The sequence below is a fragment of the Rhinolophus sinicus genome, chromosome 17, assembly GCF_057876585.1.
Source record: "Rhinolophus sinicus isolate RSI-liver-muscle chromosome 17, RSI-T2T, whole genome shotgun sequence".
In the NCBI taxonomy this organism is placed as follows: Eukaryota; Metazoa; Chordata; class Mammalia; order Chiroptera; family Rhinolophidae; genus Rhinolophus; species Rhinolophus sinicus.
In genome coordinates, this window is record NC_142517.1 from 145498312 (window position 1) to 145512918 (window position 14607).

At 36.0% G+C, this 14607-nt stretch overlaps 1 protein-coding gene across 12 annotated transcripts in view; it reads right to left on the reverse strand.

The window, feature by feature from the left end:
- The window catches only part of PRPF40A (pre-mRNA processing factor 40A), a 53181-nt gene extending 38681 nt beyond the window's left edge, over positions 1-14500 (reverse strand). For 3 of the 12 annotated variants that reach the window (XM_074336442.2, XM_019751729.3, XM_019751728.3), the window contains exons 1-3: positions 13644-14164; positions 12381-12512; positions 73-153 (exon numbers count right to left, since the gene is read on the reverse strand). In XM_074336442.2, the coding sequence (XP_074192543.2) occupies positions 73-153; positions 12381-12512; positions 13644-14045 (615 nt within the window). In that variant the 5' untranslated portion in view covers positions 14046-14164. Of the gene's footprint in view, positions 1-72; positions 154-10908; positions 10989-12380; positions 12513-13643; positions 14166-14238 lie in introns of those variants that run through there. The other 9 variants (XM_074336458.2, XM_074336453.2, XM_019751731.3 and 6 more) reach the window with 7 other exon arrangements.
- Between the last annotated feature and the right edge of the window lie 107 nt (positions 14501-14607).

Here is a 14607-nt window from a genome sequence, read left to right on the forward strand (position 1 = left end):
AAAATACATACATATTATTTCATATATGGAAGTAATCAAAACATCACAGAAAAGTTATTTTCACAAGATTACCGGTAAGGCAGGCTGCATGGAAGCCTGAGACATATGAGACATCATCATTCCAGGCATTACTGAAGACATCATTCCAGGCATCTAGAACAAAAGTGAAAAAAATGGTTACTATATAAGACCAAAGCACTGAACATGACTTGAAGAATCTATCTGGTTTTTAAAGCTAGTATGTACAATTTAATATTAAAACCCAGTGCACTATACTATATGGATAGTATGCTTAGTAAGTGCTTGTTGAATGAATGAAGTACTTTATCAAAGATCTATTTTAATACGTCATAATTTACATGTACATTCAAAATTTTTAACAAATGAACCCAAAAGTTTAGACAATTACATTATATGTAACATAAATTAAGAATATTAATTTCCTTTTAATTTTAGCTCAACACTCATGTTTTTCTTCCTTTTTTTGAAGACAATTTTTTTCATTATTTCTCACCTTTGATTTTTAATATCTAATTCAAATAAATTACATAGTAATCTGGTCCTTTTAAAAATTCTAGATCAAAAGTGCTTCAAATTGTTATTTAAAAAAACATGTAAAAAACAAACTTCTCAAACACAAATCATCTATGCTTTCTGTTAAAGAAAAATTTAATAAAACACACATACATGAATATCTGAAGAAAAAATATTAGTTTGGGAGTTTAGTCTACCAATGACTGCCATCCAAACGTATGAATTAATCTTCCCTACTAAGTAATTAGGAATAAGTCTCAGGAAGGTTAACACAAATTTCCAACAGATTTTGACCCAATGCTCATCTATATTAGTATAACCTCACATTGTAATTTTGATTTTAATATGAATAAATCTGAAGAAAACACGGAGGGGGATAAAAATTATACACAACAATCATAGGTACTTAAAATACGTAACCAGTTAGTTATTTAAGTGTTTCAAATTAAATAAACAATCTGAGAAATAGGAACAACCAAACCGAAATAAGCTTATTGGTCAACAGGAACATACACAGCTTACTAAAGGTGGAGAACATACACACTGAATTTTATTACTTGTGAAAGTCAAGTCACAAAGCAAAACCAGGATAAAGTACCATTAAAATGAACTAGCACTAGAAGCATACAGAATTTGAAAACCGATGCATTGACAAGACTCCACACCCAGACTAACAGAATTATAAATTACACACTAAGGAGCAAAATTAGGGCAAGCATATAAGAACTAGATTTGTTTTCTCTTCTCCCCACCTCCAACAGACTGTACCCTCACAATTAATTTGGCTTTAGGTTAATAAGCAAAATAGGTTTACATTCTTTAAATACTAAGTAACTGATTATGAGAAGCAAGGTGGGCCAACAGAGAGAAACAGACATATTTAAAATGGTGTGTTGATAAAATCGAAAGCTAGTAAAACATTCAAAAACTAGAATTCAAAGCTAAATTGAGAAACTGAACTTTGAAAACTTGAGAGAAAAATGAAAGCATATTCTCCTAAGAATTAAAGACATTAAGAAAAGTGGGGTAAAAATTCCATCATGCAACAGACCATTTCCACATGGTGGCAGTACAAAATGATTATACAAATGAATGTACTTTCAAATTGAAATATTCTGACTTCATAAGATATACAGGGATCAAATCCATTTAAATAACAAAGCATAAAAAAAGTTTACAGACAAAAGTTTACTAGAGCAGGCCAATTATATAGCAGACAATATTTGAAAATCACTAAAGGGCAGAGTTCGACAGAATTCACTCAATTGTTCTTTCCATACTTCACATTTTAAAATATCTCAAATCGCCTTTAGACTAAAACTTCACGGCATTGGTTACAGAATGAGATTTAATTTCAAACAAAAAGCCAAATTCTCGCTCAGTGTCTCTAACTTCTGGGGAGTGATAACTAGTCTGTTCAACCTGATAAACACTGGCAAGAGTCTTAAATCATGTACAACTGAATATTCTAAAATTAAATTGGTCACTAATATAACTTTAATCCAAAACTGTGATGTTATTCACATGAAACCAAAGACAAAAACATAATTATAAAAAACACTGTTTCTTATAAAAAGCTATTAACAAGAAGTTGGCAAATTAACAGCTGTTCCAGAGGCTTAGAAAAGCCTGTTTCCCAAAGACTGAAGAAATCTTTGTGGAAATGTTATTTCTGTTTTTCATTAATTTTACAATACAAATAGGGCGATGTACTTTTCAACCCGTCTGATTGAAACTTAAATTCTTTCAGAGGGTTTGTGGTAACTTAGGCCAATCACTTGGCAGCACCATCAATCTGAGACCATTAAATTTTTTAAGTTTTTTTTTTTTAAAGGAGGGCACAGCTCACAGTGGCCCATGCAGGGATCGAACCTGCAACCCTGGTATTATTAGCACCACGCTCTAACCAAGTAAGCTAACCAGCCACCCTATTTTGTTGTTTTAAGCCACACTGGTAATGGGAAAACAGGCTGCAAGCTTATGAGAACTGGCTTGTTGTTCAAATCCTCAGAAGTGAGTTTTCCTCCCTTTGCCCACAACCACGGATGAGACACTCCCGTTACTGTGCTGTCCCTTTTTGCATGGTAGGTTTCCTTCTTGCTTTACACGGAGGGAATGAATAACCATTTGGTGTCCCAGCTTTATTTTTTGTCTTTTAGAATTCTAATTTAGCACCCCCTTCCCCACCCTAAGCACACAATACAGTGTAATGTCTCACCACTGATGATGCTTGTAAGTTCCATGGAAATGGGATACTGGTTCAAAATGGCTAAAGAGGAAAATTCTTAACATAGCTGCTACAATAATGCCACAACAAAGTCCATAAGCCAAATCATTCTTAAAGTTACAAAGTGGTAGTTCACATAAGCTTAATGTGCAACAAATCATAAAAACACGATGTAGAGCTTCAAGCTTTCCATTTAAGCTACTTTGGTATTTAAGTGCTATAGTTAAGAGATGGAGAGAACACGAAGGGTGCAAGATGTATATGTGAGACATAAGCTAAATTGCCTAAAATATTACACATCTGAACTGGCACTTTGGCACCTTTAAAACACAAAAATAATTCAGACATACTATTTGATATACTTTATTTACAAATGCCTAAACACTTATGTGTGTGTATATAATTTATATATATGTAATTTATATATATATAATTTATATACATATATTTCTATATATGTACTTCTAATGATAAATTATCAAGATGCTGTGAGAATCACCAGTGTGAAAAAAAGAAAACCTATAAAAATTAGGGAGCACCACACAATCTTCTCATTTTTAGCATCCCACTTTGGAAAAGTTTTTAATGTTAGATAAAAGCAAGCTTGCTTCATTCATTACTCTAGATATGAGCTCTGACAATTAAGTTCGCAGACTCATCCTAGAAAAAGTGCTACATATTTCATTGCTGAATATCACTATGAAGTACTCCCCTTGGGAAGCTGTGCATCAACACCAGCGCCTAGTCCACCCTTCAAAGCAAATTTGGAACTCTTTCTGGAATGGTCACCAGAGCTGTCATCGTATTTCCCTTAATGTCCTGAATGTCATCAAAACGTCTTCCTTTTAATATTTCCTTTATCTTCGAATAAAGAAAGAAGTCATTGGGGGCTAGATCAGGTAAGTAGGGAGAGTGTTCCAATACAATTATTTGTTTACTGGCTAAAAACTCCCTCACAGACAAGCTATGTGAGCTGGTGCATTGTCGTGATGCAAGAGCCTTGAATTGTTGGTGAAAAGTTCAGGTCGTCTAACTTTTCACGCAGCCTTTTCAGTACTTCCACATAGTAAACTTGGTTAACTGTTTGTCCAGTTGGTACAAATTTATAATGAATAATCCTTCTGGTATCAAAAAAGGTTAGCTACGTCATTGCAACAAATTCGTGAACTTGTCAGACCTCGTATTTTTACAATTATTAATAAAAGGTACAGTAATAAAAGCAATCCTATCAATGCTATAGCAAAATAATTGTACAAAATGTTAACTAAATTTGCCCAATTTTATTATAATATGAAAACAAAATTGAACATCTTCATGAAGGCACTTCAAAAGTTATTTTTTTTCCGTGATTATCTCCTGCTGGAAAGAAATCACAGAACCTAATCTATCTTTTGTCTAAATATTAACACTTAAATTTGGTTTATTTTTAAAAACCATTCTTACTGCAAACCTGCACTTGCAGATTATTTAAAATATTTGGTTCTTGTATTTTTACTTGATTCTTCTTAAATGTGCTAAAGCGAGATTCCACAAGTAGTACACTCTACAGAGGCTATTAAGTATAATATTTAAAAATTTTCTTCTATCCCACTAACTTACCACACGAAATATATAAAGGAATGCAAAAAATTAATCTTTGAATAACTGCAAAAAATACATCTTTGAATTTAACTAAATGCTCATTCAATTGGAAATAAATAGAAACACCCCTATTTAAAGCATATCCTAACAATCCAAAGTAAGTGGCTGCTTTTTGGGATACTCAATTAACATTACTTCCTCTTTATCTAGAGTTAGATACAAATTCAAGACATTCGTCCTTTTCTGATACAAGAAACATTTAAACAAAAACCAGACAATATTCACACAAACTGTTACCACATGAAATAGATTATCATTTAATAAGTCAATTGCCATTACTAAGAATTATTTAGTTGGCTAAATACTCTCAATCTGGAAGAGTTTAGAATCGCTGTAGTCCAGCTGACCCTTGAACAAAGCAGGTTAGTGTTGCTGAATCGGTATTGTTGAAAATCCATGTGCAACTTTTGACTTCCCAAAAACTTTACTAATAGCCTATTGTTGACCAGAAGCCTTACCAATAACAAAGTCTATTAACATTTATCTTGTGTTTTACATGTATTTACACTGTATTCTTACAATAAAGCTAGAGAAAACGTTATTTGAAAAATCGTAAGGAAAATACATTTACAGTACTTATTGAAAAAAAAACCCCACATCTAAGTGCACCCATGCAGTTCTAACCTGTGTTGTTCAAGGGTCAACTATATACACTTTCCCTTCAGACTCCAAAAAGGTTAGCTTAATGACATAATCTCACACTGCTGTAGTACACAGAAGCAGCCTAGTATAGCTAGCTGTTAAGTACACAAGTCAGACTGCCAGAATTTCTATCCCAGCTTGGCCACTTACCAGCTGTGTGACTTGGGCTAATTTACTCAACCTATCTGGGCCTCAATTTCCTTACCTGTAGCATAGAGAAAAACAATACTCATCTGATAGGATTGTTGTAGGGATCAAATGGAATAATACATGAAAGGCACTTAGAACAATGCTCAATAAATGATAGCTGTTTCATTACTACTGCTCTCCTTCAACTCATATAATCAAAGTATCTTTTATGTTGTCCCTTGTCTCATCGATTTCCTATCTGTCTGTTAGATAGGCACTTTGGCTCTTCAAATGCATCTAGTAAATATTGTAAAACATCATCTTTAGTAGGAATCAACACATGTAACAACACATAATAAAAAGTTAATCCCAGATTAAACATCAATTTAGTGACGGCTCTGAAATGTCACTATACAATTCACTCAATTCTTTGGATCTTACTATTCTCATCTATAAATTGGACATCTGTCTAGCCAACCCACTTCTCAGAATCAGGAGAATCAAATTCAATAGGATATATGAATCTCTCAAAGTTATATATAACCATGGTAATATAATTCTAACACAGATTAGGTATCACAATCCCATTCCTTAAAACCTTAAAAGACAAAACAAAATTAAAAACCACCTACGTGAAAAAGGGCAAGTAAACAGTTTAAATTATTTAGTGATACTTAGAGCTTATTGTCTCTTACTAACCCCCAAACTACTTAAGAGTACAGAAAATATAAAGAGAAAACCACTGGGTACAGATATGTGACACAAAAACGTAGATATCAAGCTGAATGAAAATGAACAGTACCATTTCATTTTTGAAAAGCTCTAAACACACTGGGGATACAAATTGTAGTGTCTCAGTTAAGTCACATAGAAATAAAGACTTTAAAACTTACTCTAAAAAGTCATTTAGGCCTTTTTTAGGACACAAGTATAGAGGGACACAAGACTACTACTATCCTTTTCTCCAAGTCTCTTAAAGTAGCTTCAGTATTACATCTAGCTAAATCGTTACATAGTTATCTACATGAAACTTTATTTTTAGTTTCTTCTCAACTGTGGACATCTTTAGGACAAAGAGCACGTCTCATTTATGTATGTATCACTGCTGCAGGGGACAGTTACACAGATTAAAGCAGAAACTCAAACACTTGTAGCAGACAACTTTATTACCAGTCCTATTTCTGTATAAGAGATGGTAATTTTCTGTTGTATTTAACAAACAGATAACCATAAATATATAATGACCTTCAAGTTACTGAAAAATCATTGTTCAGGTAAGTAAGTTACTTTCTTGGTATCACGTGGCCAAAGAAACTATACCAAACTCATGTTTTCAAACAGAAACAATGCTCATTCATTAATCAAAAGGTTAATTTACAAAATCTTAGCCCAAACAGAACACCTAGACCTAATTAAGATTACATTTGTATTATAATGATAATTTTGCTTAAAAAAAAAAAAAAAAAAAAAAAAGCCTATGTATATCCCACAGCTGTGTACTAGGGGTGTTTTGTTTTGTTTTGTTTTGACCTAGGGTATAAGCTGTGAAGGTTCACAAAAAGATTCATCTCCACTAAATTTCCAAACATCCTGAAGTATCGTGACAGCCAAATCAGCAGTTAGAAGATGGCAAAACACAGTTCAGCCAGGCATCTGAGTAAATGCCTGTAAGTTCATAGTATCTACATCGTTCATCTTTACACCGATACCACAGTTAAATGTCTATTGACTAAGAGACATGAAAGTATGAAAAAAGAAACTAAGAATGAAAGTAAGACGACTTCTGAGACAAAAATCTACTCCTTCCTGTTTATAAACCTTCACAATTTATACCTATTATTTCTCCAGGTAAAAAACAAACAGAAAAAACCCTAGTACACGCTATGGGACATACACAGGTACCAAATCTTTACTACCTACTGATATACTACTTCATGATGATTCAAAGTCATCTCATCAACATTTCAAATCCAATTAAAAATCAACAGATTAACCTGTTGAGATTTGCTCTCGTCCTTTTTGATCCCTCTACATAATACATATGTTGAACTCTACAAGCTGCTTCATTTACGTGTGTTAATACTAATTTATTTTGATGTTCCTCCTTTCTCCTAAAAAGCAGACTAAAAGAATAAGCAGTGCCAATTCAGCATTTCTCAAAAAAATGCTAATTCCATGTAATGTACTAGACAAAACAAATAGACAAGTAACAGGGGGCTACCGAACTGGGGAAGCGGAGAAGATAGTCAAATAAAACTCAGAAATACTAAACAAAAACAGTTTTAAGAGGCTTCTGAGAGACTTTTCAGCATCTTTAGAAAATACTGTGCCCTGTAACTCTCAAAGAGGGAGGAAGGGGTACAGTTTATTCTTCTAAATTTACATGGTCTTCCTAGCTCTCTCCAAATACTCCCATTTAGAAACACTGAAGTTTTTGAAAAGATGAGTTTATACTTAAATGAAATGCTATCTAAAGATATGAAAATAAACTTACCTTCTACTACCTAGCATTAGTAAAAACTATCAAAATTATCTATATACATAGCCCCAAAGTTACACAAACACATTAAATGGTCTGGGTAAACCTGTTTGTTAAAAAGTACTTCCTGAGTAATGTAAATGCATAAAGAAAGTTACCTAGATTCAAGAATTATGAGCATATAATCTAAAAAAAAAAAAAAAAGTTTGTATTTATCACTGGCTAATATCCAATTCAATGGCCTGAATTCCGTAAATACCCACAAGTCCGGGTAATTCAAAAGTAATAGTAACAAATCAATTTGTCAAATAGGTGAGATAAATCTAAGATACCAATACTTGGGATTTTTCTGGAAGGCCTATATTCCAAATTATTGTATTTCCCTAGGGTATGGAAAAAATCTGTGGTAAAACTTTAATTCAAGAGGTGATCATCAATGAAGTCACGCAGATAAAAAATACACCTGCCTGTAATTTAAAATAAGTGGAAATGAATATTTGCTTTATTCACTAAAAATTATTATTTTCAACAGATTTATCCTCCCTTTTTGTCAACTGAAAAAGCAAAGGTAAAGAGGCAGACACTAAAACCAAGAGTAAATGTAACAATGTAAACACAAGCAACCCCTGAAAACAGTCACATGTAACATCCACTGGCTGGCTTATATTGTAGGAAAGAATATCTGTGTTTGTTTCATTCATTCAACAAGTATTTTACTGAGCACACATGGTGTGCCAAGAACTGTGCTCAGCACCTGTAAAATTCTTTAAAAATAAAGAACATAGCCCCTGCCCTCTAAGAGCTTACAATCTACTACTCATTGGGAAAACAAAGCAAATAAACAACTCAATAACTAAATGCCAAAATAAGTGAAACAGTAAAGAGCTATGGGCAGATTATATAGTCTTATTTTAATAATTTGAAAGGAGGTGTATGCTGGGCAAAGTTCTTGCTGAGATCTCCTGGAGAAGGCAGGACTTGAAATGGCAAAACTTAGTTAAGTAAAGGCAAGTTCATGGAGGTAATGAGCTGGGGGAAGGAGGGCAAGAACAGCAGGAGCTCAGTCATGAATATAATCACTCAAGATACCATGAAAAGACCAGCCTTACAAATTAGGCAATGTGAAGACACGCAGCTCGGAATTGTGATTTGAATTATACTACCCTTCAAAGTTAAGGCGTGGAATTTAGATATTGTGGCACAAGCACAGAGAAACACTGGAGGTTCTTGGGCAAGGAGATAACACACTGAAATCTAAGAGAATCTTTTGCGGGGCAGGATCGAAGTAAGAAAAAACCAGCTCAAAAGTTATGAGATCCAAGGCATGGGAATACAACGACGTGCGCTCAGATGGCACGCAGGAATAAGATCTGCTAAAGTCTTCCTTAACTCAATAAAAAAACAAGGCTATCATACTTATTTGTAAAAAAGCAATTATTCATTTATGTTTATTGAACAAAAGCAAAAAAATAAGTACTGAATAATTAGAATTAGGGAAGCATTACTAAAAGAATGTTCTGTTCTTTTATTTCCCTATCAACTCATACAATCTCTTGCGCATCTTACTCTTTTTATCAAGTGATCTGAATTGAAGCATAGGCTGTTGGAGTTGAAATGGACCTTTAATCTTTTACAGTCCTCTTATTTTAAAATAAAGAATATTAAGAATCAAAAAAGAGGAAGAAAAAAGCCAGCTAGGAAGACTCTCTTGGGCTTAGTGAGGGCGAAATTATCTGTGATAAAGATGGCAGGACTTGCATGTCCTTTATCTAAAAAGGACGACAAAAATGTCAGATGTCAAAACATTGTAAAAGCAAAACATTTGCTATTGATATGGAGGAAGATGAGGACCTCACACATAATTATGTCTTAATGTAAATCTCTTCTGAAAATTTTTCAGTATTGCCACCAAGCGGAAAAATTACTTTATTAATATGGGTTTCTTAACCAGTGATAAATCATTACTTAACTCACACATTATTTAAAGTTTATACAACTTGTAAGGTCTCTGACAATAAGATCCTATAATTCTGTAAAAGAAGAAGCAGAATTTTCCCACAGGAAATTAATGTACAGTAAGAAAGAGGCAGGATAATTAAGATAAACTTGAAAAGTATTATTATACTCCGTTTGATAACTTTCAAATATTTATTATCAAATAGATTCAGCCTGAATTCTAAAAAGGGCATTCTAGGTTATCTCCTGAAAAACAAATTAAACAAAACGAACGTAATACTTTAACTTAAATAAATTGTTGCATTAGAAAAATTATGAACTCTGGCTTCTGTCGATTGTTATTCAGACCAGTCTTCATGTTATTTTATAAACAAGTTTTAAAGTTTCATGTCATGTTCAGTAATATTCCATAGACCACAATCACTTAGAAGACTGCCACCCATTTCAGTCTTCAGCTTGTCCAGAATGAGACTTTAATGTGATCTAGGCAATATACACGAAGGTTCCATAACCTTCTGCCACAAAGTCTAAAGAATTTCTGAATTTTTAAAAAATTGGACAGCAGAACCAACCCTACCAGCTTTGTTACTGCGGCGACTATATATACGCACCCTACTTTGTCTCAGTATCTTCTGACCACTGACTGCTCATTAATACTTCTGAGAGTGGATCAACAGAAGAAATGATGGATAAAAAAAGGTAAATTTTGCACATTATCTACTTTTATTTTAAAGGTAGTTGTTTACAGTAGGGCTTTAAATTAGATTTCTGGATTACTTGAGTATTTAAATTGTCCATGCCCTCTCAGTTTATCATCAAAGCTAAAATAAGAATTAGTTTTACCAAGACTTGGACCCAATATCTATTTGTTAAATATTAAGAGGGAAAAAAAGAACAAATCTTTAGGAAAAATGGGGACTCTCTTGGGACCCTCAGAGCTGGACTCCTAAGACGTTTATTATCCTGAAAGGGGCCACAGGCAGAGAAGGACTTTGCATTAAATAGTCAGGTTGGCATATACTAGGAAAAATGTAGAAGAAAACCCCAAGGTAAAATTCAGAGTATTTGAATGGATGTGTAGCAAGTCACCTTACTAGGAAGATGGTCACTGATATATAGCTGAAGAGAAAGAGCCATAGAACAAACTGTGACCAGCTTATGTCAATGAGACACACAAAAGTACTTAAAAAAAAAAAATAATCTGCATTTTACTACAAATGATGAGCTGCTATCTTGGTTTTGGTAGTGCAATAGAGCACATTACAGCAAGGGTAAGCAGGTCAATCCCTTGCAAACTTACCTTGATTGGCCCAATGGAAACAGAAGGCCCCAGAAAAGAGAGAAGCATCTGGCAGTAGCAAATTGTTTTATTTTATCTTTCTGTGGAAAGAAACTAATTTTAAATAAGAACCAGAGCATTTTAAGAATAAATATTTTTTAAAGCTCATTATCTAGTTAGAGCAGCTCTACTAAGAAAACAAGAGCTCCTTGCTGCTTAAAGATGGAAAGAAACAGAAGAAGAATCAGAGGTGTTTCTCCATCAACTAGGGAGTTTTAAAACTCGTGTTATTCTAGCGTAACAAAATAAATGGTTCTTTTATTTAAAGTACTACAAGCCGAATCCTCTGGGCCTGGTCCCTTCGAATAAAGATTTTTACACAAAGTTAAGGGCTATATTCCAAAATAAAAAAAAGAAAAGAAATAATTGACATTTAAACCCTACTACTCTTAAGATTAAGTAAAAAGAGACACAGAGCAAGCTCCTTTCTCCACTACAATTTCACCAATAACTTAAACCATCAAAGCTTAAATGATTATCAAAATAAACAGTATTAATTAGCAGAAACATCATACCTAATTGACTGGCTTTCCAAAAAATTTTGTTAGCCTAAATTATTGATGATTTATTGAGATACTCAAATGGAAAGAACCCAGCCACCAAACTAATTTTAAATAATGAGAGCATTTAAAGGATTCATTATCTAGTTAGAGCAGCTCTACTAAGAAATTATTATAGAATCTAGCGGGGCATAAAATTATTCATGGTAACTGAACCTGTTACCTTTCTTAAATGCTTCTCTAGGAACTCAGCTCTATTACATTCACTGAGTCCACATTAAAATCTTTTGATCCAGATCACTCCCACAAAATGTCCATTTACAATTTATGCTGGAGATGGAAGGGACAACTCAAAAGCAGGAGTGCAGAAGCAATAAACATTAAAACAACAACAAAACAGTGTAAGTGGAAACTACCTATTTGGCACTGTCCTATGAAGAACCAAATTAGAGTAGAACCTCCCCACCTCCACACACTCCCTCCACCCCAAACGAGGAAGCTTTTTCAGGAATAAAATTCATTCTAAGCCAAAAACCTAAACAAGTGCAATTTTTAGATTCTATGAATTTACATAGTCCGCCGACATAAATTATGTTATCTATCAGATAATATTTATCCTTAGAATATTAAGTTCAATTGACATACTTGGGGGAAAAAAGTCATTAAAAAGTCTACATATACAGTATTACTTTTAAATTAAAAAAAAACAACTCTTAGTTTTGTTGCAATGGAAAGTTGATCTTTTACACAGAAAACTTTTCATTATATTCAAAATGGTTAGTATCATGACTCAACATTTCATTTATTTGAAAACATTATTTTGGCATAAACGAATCCTTAAATAGCTACAAGTATTGACCCAGATTCTGAAATCTTGGCACAATACCATAGGCAAAAATAAATAAAAACAAAATAAAACAAAAACATTCTTACTTGTCCCATTGGTGGCCCTCCCATTGGGGGCATCATTTGTGGCATCATTCCATGAGGTACAGGAGGCATATTCGCTCTCTGACCCATAGGGTGCATTCCCATTGGGGCATAATGCATGCCAGGGTGCCCCATCTGAAAAATAAGGGGAATTTAAAAATTAGCAAACAACAATAAATGCTTCTTAAAAAACTGATTTCAACAAATCAGCTATGTGCAGTGATATAATATTAGGTTAATGTGTGATTTAATTACTAGGTTAGTTTATACTTTGCCTTAAACAAAAATGCACTACAGTATTTATAATGAGCTTTCAAATAATCAAATTCCAGAACAAAATATAAAAAATTAAAATCATTAGTGAACAGCTAGATTGTTTTTTTTTTTTTAGATTATGTTTTTTAAAGCACATTTATTTAATCAATTACTGACTTGCTAAACTCAGAAAAAAATGTACGTGAAAGCCAACTTAACTGTTACGATGAAAACCACAACTTTATCTTATATCACACAGATATTAGGTAACTATTTTTATTTTTTAAGACTATTCTTAAATTTATTTCTGGATGATCTTAAGCTTAACTTACCCAATTAACTCAAAAGGACTGGTCTTATAAAACACAAATAATATGGGTACCCAGGGACACCTCATTCCTAACAAATAAACACTTCCTAATATAATCACATTTCCTAATATAACGTTTATACGGGTAAAATTACTTCTACCAAAAAAAAAAAAAAATTATTCCAAGACTGAGGTCTGTCATTCACACACACTAAATGCAAAAAAACTAATTAATCCATTTTAACGTACTTTTATAAGACTACTTCCTTTACCTGGGTGTTCATTGTTTCAGGTCTTAAAACCAGGTAATGTATCACCTGCCAAATCTCCCAGCTGTCCACCCTACAGACACCACTACTATTAGTGAAAACAGATCTTGGCATATTCTTCTAAAGCCTCCAGAATCACGTCGCCGCCTCCCCCTCCCTCCTAAATCGGGCCTACCTCTCGGGAACCGTCACCCAGCTCCGGGCCCAGCACCTCCACCGCACATCTGTCTAAGCCCAGCCACTGGAAACTTCCAGGGTCCCACATCCTTCCCTTTGTGCATTCTCGTCCTCCATTTCTCCCCCTCGGAACACATCCCACCACCTCGAGCTCTTCCTTCGTCCACTCTTATCTTCTTCTCCTTTTGGAGAAAGCTTCCTGTCTGACTCCGTTTTTCATTGTGCCGCTTTTCCCCTGCCACACTGATCCCTTACCGAGGGCCGTCTCCTCAGGAAGCCGTCAGCAGAGACCCAAGAGCTGGAGCAGAGGCTTGAGCCGGACAATCTCCGCTCCCCGTCCCCAGGACCCCGCGCGGGAGGATGGCTCTCCATTTCACTCACCATGAGGCCTCCACGCTCGGCTCCTGTCCCCGGCCTCATCGTCTGGCTCAGACTGCTCCGCCGGCGGCCACTACCGCCGCATATACCAACAAGAAGCGATCTGAGTGGCTGGCGCCCGCTGGGGCCAAAGGTTAAAGGCTGCCCCGCGCTACGGGGCGGGATCAGCGGGGCCAATAAGCTGACAGGCTTCCCCGCTGTCCAGTCAGAGTGCGCTGCCGACACGCAGCTCTGCGGCGATTCGCCCCCAGCCTCAGCCTCACTCGGCGTCGCCTGCATGGAGGGGGGGAGGGGGACGGAGGAAGTTTCTGCGCCGAGTCCTCTGCCGGAAAAACTCCACCAACTTACCCCCGGGAAGGGAAAACAACCGTGTCCCAGCTTCCCGAGCTTAGACCGCCTCACCCCTTAGGGGTGGGGCAGTGGGGACCTGCCACCTTCACCTCCCTGCCCGAGTTACGTACGCCCCACAAACCTGAGGCCGCCAGGGGGTAGGGTGGGGTCGGGAAGGGTGGGCGGGGGTGGGGTAAGCAGCTTCTAGCGTTAGAGGTGGCTGGGGCCCGAGGCGCGCGCGCGGTGCTCCTGGCGGAGGGGAAGGGGCGGGGAAGGCAAGAGGAGGGGTCCGGTGGTCGGTGGAGCGGGCTGGAGCGCCGTACGCACCAGCTGGAGAGCGCGCGCCGGGGCGGAGAGGTGGGGGGGAGGAGGCGTGTCGAGCAGCGTGGAGGGAAGTTATGGCAGGGGCGGGGAGAACAATGCGAAAGGCTATGAGGGATGGGCACTTAAGGCGACATGAAAGCACTGGCCAGTGAGCTACCGTTCATGAGGGAAGCCCGGGGAGAGTGCG